General features: G+C 36.6%; 1 protein-coding gene across 1 annotated transcript in view; it reads right to left on the bottom strand.

The window, feature by feature from the left end:
• LOC106880863 (low-density lipoprotein receptor-related protein 12) overlaps nt 1-9,738 on the bottom strand; it is a 70,275-nt gene that overhangs the window by 30,827 nt on the left and 29,710 nt on the right. Inside the window, exon 3 of the mRNA XM_014931015.2 lies at nt 1,212-1,349. Coding sequence (XP_014786501.2) covers nt 1,212-1,349 — 138 coding nt within the window. The remainder of the gene's footprint in view (nt 1-1,211; nt 1,350-9,738) is intronic.

Genomic DNA, 9,738 nt, shown 5'->3' with positions numbered 1-9,738 from the left:
AAATAAACAAAAAAGAAGCAACAAAAAAAAACACGATTCGTGTACGTAACACGTAAAGTACATCTATATTCGAGGACACACAACCTTTACTATATAGGCTTGAAGTGAATAATGAAAATTGTAATGAAAGACTCTTTAGCTTGGGTCCCGATGTAAAATATTCTTTGCAAGTTTACGTTCACATTATACAATGCAAATTGTCTGTTAGGGAATTTCCTTAATAGACTTTGAGGAACACCTTTATTACCGTTCCCTCGGATCGGATTTGACAAACATTTAATGTACTTCAGCAACAAACCAGCAGTAAAAGCAACAACAACAACAACAACAACAATAATAATAATAATAATAATAATAATAATAATAATAATAATTTCTATTATAGGCACAAGGCCCGATGTTTGGAGGAGGGGATAGTCGATTACATCGACCCTAGTACATAACTGGTACTCAGTTTATCACCCCACGAAAGGATGAGATGCAAAATCGACCTCGTTGGAATTATAAATAATATTGATTTCAAATTTTGTCTCAAGGCCAGCAATTTTTGGGTGAGGGAGTGAATTGTATCAACCTCAGGGCTCAATTGGTACTTATTTTATCGACTCCGAAATGTTGAAAATCAAAGTCAAACACGGTGGCATTTGAACTAAGAACGTGAAAACGGGCGAAATACCGCTAAGCATTTCGTGCAGCGTGCTAATCCTTCTGCCAGCTCGTTTTCTTATTAATCCTTTCTGCTATAGGCACAAGGCCTGAAATTTTGGGGGAGTGTGCCAGTCGATTAGATCGACTCCAGTACGCAACTGGTACTAATTTTACCGACCCGGAAAGGATGAAAGGCAAAGTCGACTTCGGTGGAATTTGAACTCAGAACGTATAGACGAGCGAAATACCGCTAAGCATTTCGCCCGGCGTGTTAACGTTTCTGCCAGCTCGCCGTCTTTATAATAACAGCAACAATAACAATAACACTGATTTCAAATTTTGGCACAAAGCCAGCAATTTCAGAGGCGAATGGGTGTTGGCTTGTCGATTACATTGACTCCAAAGCTCAGCTGGTACTTATTTTATTGACACGGAGAGGATGAAGGCCCAAGTCTCAGGTGTGCTAACAATTTTGCCAGCTCGCCGCCTCTATCAATAATAATATTAACTGAATTGTACCAATAAATTATAAAGAAAATATTGAATCTAATTCTTTTACTTACCACACTTTGCACGTCCTTCTGATGATTCGTCCGAATAATCACCACAATGGTTAATTCTATCACATATAAGATCTTTATCAATGCACCAATTATTATTACAGCGGAACGCTAAGCCACAACTTGCTTTGGACTTGGAAGCTGGAAGTGAAAAACAGATATAAATAAATAATATTATTGGTCTTTAATGAGAAAAATATTTTTATCTTAATAACAAATTCTGGCTTCTTCAGGCGAATGGGTGTTGGCTTGTCGATTACATTGACTTGGTACTCAGCTGGTACTTATTTTATTGACACGGAGAGGATGAAGGCCCAAGTCGTGCAGGTACACTTTGGTTGTAAGAATAGTATTTGTTTCTTTATTGCCCACAAGGGGCTAAACATAGAGGTGACAAACAAAGACAGAGAAAGGGATTAAGTCGATTATATCGACGCGAGTGCGTAACTGGTACTTATTTAATCGGCCCCGAAAAGATGGAAAGCAAAGTCGACCTCGGCGAAATTTGAACTCAGAACGTAACGGCAGACGAAATACCGCTAAGCATTTCGCCCGGCGTACTAACGTTTCTGTTTTACTCGTTTCAGGGAATAAGAGAACATACATTATAAATGTCAAACATATAGTTATTTTAATATAATCCTACATGAAGTGCATGATACAACACACACTAACACCCACATGCATAAGAGCATGCACACATATGCAGTAAATATATATACACATGAATACAAATAAACTTTATGTCTGTCAAAATGTTTATGTACGTGTTTGTGTGTGTGTGTGTGTGTGTGTGTGTGTGTGTATGTGCAAGGTGTCAGCATCCCACACATTCATCTTAATACATGTTCCTTCTCAACTATTTGCATACTTACAACACATGCTCGCATGCACACATTTGTACGCGCATGTACATATACTCACACTCATGTTTGCACGGATGCGACTTTGAGCTTAAATAGCACACCAACTTACACGTATGGGAGTGTGCATACATAGAGACATGCACATGAACATAGAGGACCATCCCACAAACCACAAAGCCTCTCAAATTCCCTTTTACCACACTAAATAATCTTTTCTACTCTAGGCACAAATTTACCGCTAAACATTTCGCCTGGCGTGACCACACTAGATAAGAAAAAACAGCAGGAAAAATACAGATCATACAGCCATGTGCAAAGCGTAAAGTTAAAACATATCTATTATCATATCCTTATCTTGAGGCACATTTATATATATATAAATATATATACATATCTATATACAATATATATGTACATATATATAATATGTACTAATATACAATTTATATGTACATATATATCGTGGCACTCTGTCAGTTACGACGACGAGGGTTCCAGTTGATCCGATCGACGGAACAGCCTCCTTGTGAAATTAACGTGCAAGTGGTTGAGCATTCCACAGACGCGTGTACCATTAACGCAGTTCTCGTGGATATTCAGCGTGACACAGAGTATGACAAGGCTGGCCCTTTGAAACACAAGTACAACAGAAACAAGATGACAGGGTGGCCACCACACCCTTCCGGCGCCTCGTGGAACTTTAGGTGCTTTCGCTCAATAACCACTCACAACGCCAAGTCTGGGAATCGAAACCGTGATCCTACGACTGCGAGTCAGCTGCCCTAACCACTGGGCCATTGCGCCAATACTCATATACTTATACGCAGTAACGTTTCGCTCTCACAACCGCATTCCTTTCTTTTATTCTTTTACTCGTTTTTAGTCATTATATTGCGGCCATACTGGAGTACCGCCTTGAAGGATTTTTAGTTGAATAAATGCACCCCTCCCCCGGCAGACACACGCCTCCGGTGCTTATTTTTACTTTATTTTTAAGCTTCGTACTTATTCTATCGGACTCTTTTTGCTGAACCTCTAGATTACAGGGATGCACACAAGCCAACACGTTGCCAAACTTGTCGTAGGGTACAAACACAGGCACACGCACACACCCACAGACACACGCGTGCGTGCGCACGCGCGCCGTGGTTGTATGGTGAGAAGCTTGCTTCCCAACCACATGGTTCCAGGTTCAGTTCCACAAAAATCACACATTCGTTCCTCAAATGCAATTTCAGTAATACCAATGTATAAATATCTATAGGCATAAACACACACACCACCACCACCACCACCACCAACAACAACAACAACAACAGCAACAACAACAACAACAACAACAACAACACCGTCGCCCGCACACATTCACTCGTTCACGGTAACGCTTTAGAAGAATGAAACAACATCACGTGAGTAACACTCAAAAACAGAAATATACACAAACTGACTAAACAGATTGACACATACAAACATGCAAACATCCATTCATCTATCCATCCACTCGTTCATACATACATACACACATACACACATACATACATACATGCATACATACATACATACATATATTTTTTCATTTCAAAGTTTCAGCTCAGAGCTGCGGCCATGCTGATGCACCAATGTTTATATTATATATATATGTTCAAATATTTATAGATACATATACACATGTACACACTTATATATGTATTTATACATATATATTCATTAACACATGCATATATATGTATATATATATATATATATATATATATATATATATATATATATATATATATATATATATATATACATGTATAAGTATGTGTGTATACATATATATGTGTGTATGTATGGATGTATATATGTATATATGTGTGTGTGTATGAATGTATGCATGTATATATACATATATATATACACATAATGTATGTATATATATATATAATGTATGTGTATATACATATATATATATGCACGTTCATACATTCATATACGCACAAAAATACACTAAACGCATTGACACAAGTATTAACACATACATATATACACACACATGCGTACATACACGCTACACGAAGGTCCCAAACAAACAAGCTGGAGTTAAAAATACAGGTACACACACACAGAGAGAGAGAGAGAGAGAGAGATAAATACTTACATACATATACACGCACGTAGATAACAGTTGAAGATAGAGAGAAACAATAATACGGAGAATCAGTGAAATAGAGAGAAGTAGACATACGAGACAGGAGAAGACAGGAGGAGAGTGCAAAAGAACAAAGACTAAGCTCAAGATAGAGCGGCCAAGATATGAAGAAACAAAACCAACAAAACGAGACTCCAAACAAAATATCTTCAATGAACAGATGTTCGTGTGTATTTAGCAACATTCAACTGAAGTCTCACAACAGCTGTTTCTTAAACATGAATGATTCACTTAGCAAAACCGTAGTCGTAATTAATCGCTAATGCGTACACTATGTATCGCAGAAATAGCAAAATGAAAGACATGACTAACTGCTTGTTAATATGGTTCTTTTTTTTTTTTTTTTTTTTTTTTTTTTTTTCTCATCCAAAATTATTTAATTGCGTAATGGTCGGTTATCGTTGTTGAGCTGGAACGAAGTGGATAAAATGTACTTGTTTGTTATTGACGCCCCACTGACGAGAAAAGCAAAGTTGACGCTGGTGGAATTCGAACTGAGATTGAAGACGGAGCGAAAGGCATCCTTCTTCTTTTATCTATCACTATATTTCAGTCATTGGACCATGGCCATACTGGGGCACGACCATGAAGTGTTTAGTCGAACAAATCGCCCCCAGAACTTATTCTTTGTAAGCCTAGTACTTATCTTATTGGTCTCTTTTGCCGTTAAGTTACGGGGAGGTAAACACACCAACATCGATTGTCAAGCAATGGTTGGGGGACAAACACGGACACACACACACATATGTCGGGCTTCTTTCAGTTTCCGTTTACCAAATTCATTCACAAGGCTTTTGTCAGCTCGAGGCTATAGTAGAAGACACTTGCCAAAGGTGCCACGCAGTGGGACTGAACCCGGAACCATGTAGCTGAAAATTCTTCAAGGTGGTGCTCCATCATGGCCACAGTCAGATGATTAAAACAATTAAAAAATAAAAAAAAGTGAAAAGATTATGTCTAGGACTATATTATCAAACGTGTTATTCCTTTAAAACAAAAACACAGAAGCGTTGATTCGGGTGAGATTTGGTAGCTATTTCTGGCTGACCGAGCATCTAAGAAGAACTATCATAGGTCCAGAAATAAATGTTTATTTAAAGGTAAAATAATTCATAATGAATTGGCTAGTTTTAAATGTGTGCGTGTGAACGTGTGAGCGTGTGTGTCCGTGTGTGTGTATGGGTTGGTTCAAATTCTCTATGTAACCAAACACATACCATATAAGCAGTAATCTTGTGTTATGTACTCATGCTGTGGATCATACATCATGTTGCGACTCTGTAAACATCACTTTCGTTCACGTTCACAAATCATGCATATGTTTCGAATAAGTAACCAAATGTATTATTGGGTGTATCTCTCTCTATATAATTGTCTATATATGTGTTTTTCTTTTCCTGCACCTCTCCCTACACGTTTCCCTGCACTGTCGTTACATATCTGTGTGTATGTGTGTGTGTGTGTGTGTGTGTGTGTGTGTATTCATATACATTCTTCCCATTCTCATCTATCACCGGAAGTAAAGTCTTCCTTCCAATATCCGCACAATTGTTTTTTATTGTATTTTATTATTCTGCCTGTTGTGTTTCCGGCCGCCACTCTAAAAATTACAAGCAAAGTTTAAAATAAATTCCCTGTATCAAGAGAGGCGCTTTGTTTTAACTCCGCAACCTATATATTATATGTCATGTAAATCTAATTCTAATTATTGTTTAATTAAGTGCAGAACACAACTAAAACGGTGTTACATCTTTGTGCAGCTAATTTTAGTAGCATACTGTAACTTTATCTTGTGTAGTTGTATCATTTGCAGAAAACCGCATTATGCCAATGTTAATTATATTACATTGCTAGAGCCTAGAATATATTAAGACGGTTTTGTTAAGATTTTTAAAAATTTAGATTTTGTATTTTGATTTTGAGCAGTAAGCTCAGACTCCTCAATTTTAATAAACTTCTATAATCGAAGCGAAACTGCTTATTAAAAGGCGCCAAGAGTTGAAGAGAAACTTTCATTATGGCTACAGTAATGGAAATTAATGTATCGAGTATTTACATATATATATAGTAGTTTAATATATAACAGTTCCATTCAGATTAAGCAGAGAATATATACATGTATTCAGTGCAGTCTTTGTATGTAAACGACGTTCTCATTGCTGTAATTATGTTCAGGCATGTTACAGTGCCATATGCATCACAGAATTAAAGGTGTTGATAGGTCTGAATCAGCAACGCTGTTGTATAAGGAACATTTAACACTTCTGCCCACTTTCGCCAGTATAATTCCTCTCAAATGCAAATTTACTTTCACAGACATTCACCTATTAACTCATTTGACACTGATCCACCTTCGACTAGCTAACTTCATTTCCATAACTATTCCCTCCCGCACACATACACCTTGTGAAGGTGATAATTTATCGCTCAGCTTGTTAACAACATAGGTTTATTTTTGAGTAGAAACAGAAACCTTTTACTATGGTGAAAAATTTTGTGAATATACATATTTTTGCATGAGTATTACCGACTTGAATCCTAATAAGTGAGCTGGTTTGAACTCTTTGCTCAGTGAGCAAGTTTCAGTAGAAGCTGAACTCTTTGCTCAGTGAATCGGTTTCAGTGGAAGCTGAACTCAGTGAGCCGGTTTCAGTAGAAGCTGAACTCTGCTCAGTGAGCCGGTTTCAGTGGAAGCTGAACTCAATGAGCTGGTTTCAGTAGAAGCTGAACTCTTTGCTCAATGAACTAGTAACTTGACTGTTGTTGCTCCACGGACTTTTTATAAATACCCGACGAATGAATAATGCAGTTAATGCCCTTGAATAAAATTTATGATCGCCGCAAAATGCTTCTCTTTTTCTCACGTGTTTGAGAGATCGAAAACGTTTTTCAAAGTTCTGCTATATCCAGTAAGTCAGACACAAAATATTTTAACAAATGAACTGTTCGTTAGAATTCTTATTACTCCGACATTTCCGATTCTACATATATATAAAAGTCAAGTTCCAGTCTGGAGGACATTAAATGACAATTAAACTATTTCCTGAAAGAAATTACATATGACATCTTTATTGTTCTGGTTATTTAATACAGACATCAAGCAGATCCTGAAAACCAGTTTGTTATACAGGATATGTGTAGACTATTGAAATAATTAGCGTGTATTTCTAATATATATTTTAGTAACTCATGAGTGAAATCGCCTGAAACAGAATTTAGATGTGCTGAACTTAGAAGTTTTGTTGTACATGTCAATACTGAACGAATAGTTTTGCTTCATTCTATATTACTTCAATTATCTGCATAGAAGCCACTTCAGAAATGATCTCCAGTTTATACAAACAGTATATTTGCCGATGAACAAACGTTACGATAATGAATGTAAACGAAAATATCATTTACTTATTAAAATAGACGAATCGTTGTTTGTTTCCAATTTGGTCGCAGGAGATGAAACGCTGGCGTATCTTTATGAACTTGGAAATTAAGACTCAGTCCGTGGAATGATTAAATACTTCTCCAAACCTTAAAATGTGATCAGTGATCAGCATATTAGCCATAAAGACTCTTTTGCGAAGATGACAAAGATGTCATTCTTGATTTTCCAGAAGGTGCCGACACCTTGAACAACGAGTGGGAAAGTGAGATGCCCTAAAATCTTAGATGCCAATAACAGGAAGAGATCAAAAAGTCATCTGAAAACGATCCGCATTTACTATGACAATATGAGACCACACTCATCTTTAGGAACAACCAATCGATCGGTTAAATAGGCTGGTCATTGGTCTCCCCGTCCACTGTACAGTAAGAATCACGTACACTTAGTCTTACACTTTTTCCGTCCCATGAAGGACAGTGATAAAGGACAACGATTTGATGAAATAGACGAGGTGAAAAAGGTTGTGGAGAGGAGGGCACAAGTAGTTTTACATGGTTTTTCAAATATTCTTCGACAGTCGGCTTCACCAATGGCAAACATGCATGGCTTGTGACTTTACGTATGAGAATAGTTACTCTTCTAATATGTGCAATTTGAAATCTGTGTGTATGCTATCAAAGGAAAGCTGTATCCACTTTCGCATTACTTTCGGGAGAACATTCGCATACACACAGACTATATACATACACGCAGATGTTTTTATATATATACATACATATGTATGTACGTACTTATGTATGTAGGTACGTACTTATGTATGTATGTATGTATGTATGTATGTATGTATGTATGTATGTATGTATGTATGTGTGAGTGTATGTACTCATACATGATTGCTTCTTAATGAAAGTTCTTGACAGAAGATAATCGTGCTGCAGAAAGACCCAACTGTTGTTAACTTATAGCTTATCAGAAATGGAGAGAGATGTGTGGGAAAAATTAAAAATGATTCATGTTTAATTAGTTGTCAATATCACACAGTGATGAATACACACACACACACACACACACACACACACACACACACACACACACCACACCACATCACACTCATGGCACCACCACCACCACCACCACCACAACAACAACACCACACACATGGCACCTTTACTATTTCCTAATGCTATTTGCTTCTGTCAATATTTGCAGCTATTTGTCAATCAATGAAGAACTACGATGAAGTCCATTAACACTAGTTTGTTGTCCATTGTCTTCTAGTTTCGTTTACTCTAGAACCTCACTCCAAAGACACTTTCTCACCATTATATACAAGGGTATTGAATTTTTATTTTTGCTGCTTGATTATTTCACAACCAATTAAGTCCATGCCAATATCTTCTATGGATGTTGTTACTTAATATTTCTGTCTGCAGAACTAATCTCTGCAAACACACACGCACATACGCACGCACGTACACAACGTATGTATGCAGACATGTCAATATCTTACACATTCATACATGTAGCTTAGAAATGTAATACATATAATGGAAATCATTAACGTAAATCTAAAATCGACTGTCGCATAAGATATGCAAAGGTTTATAATCCAGCTTCACTGAAATTCACACAGCTCCACTAATACATTTCTTGTTCAATCACAAATAAATAATATATAATTGTACATATTATTTATGAGCAGTCATTCACACAATATACCACAGGCATATGCACCTACATCTTTCTTTTTGCCTCTCTCTATTTTTTTCTATATATACACACACATACACTCGTGTACATACGTATGTGCATGTATATATATATATATCAGCATTATCCTGCGATTGAGAATTTAAAATCACTTCTTTAACTTTCTAAGACATCTCAACACTTGTAAAGCAAACTTCGTTTGTTTGTTTACGTTTATCGTAATTTGAATTTAATATATATATATATATATATATATATATATATGGGAGAATATACAAAAAATAACAACAGACGAGGACAGGTGGTGTAAATAACAAAAGTATATATTAGTATGACGCTCGGGAATACGGAAAGTCTTTGACGTTTCGAGCTACGCTCTTCAAC

Source organism: Octopus bimaculoides, chromosome 20 (genome assembly GCF_001194135.2).
Source record: "Octopus bimaculoides isolate UCB-OBI-ISO-001 chromosome 20, ASM119413v2, whole genome shotgun sequence".
NCBI classification, from domain to species: domain Eukaryota; kingdom Metazoa; phylum Mollusca; class Cephalopoda; order Octopoda; family Octopodidae; genus Octopus; species Octopus bimaculoides.
This window is presented reverse-complemented; position numbering and strand designations above follow the sequence as displayed.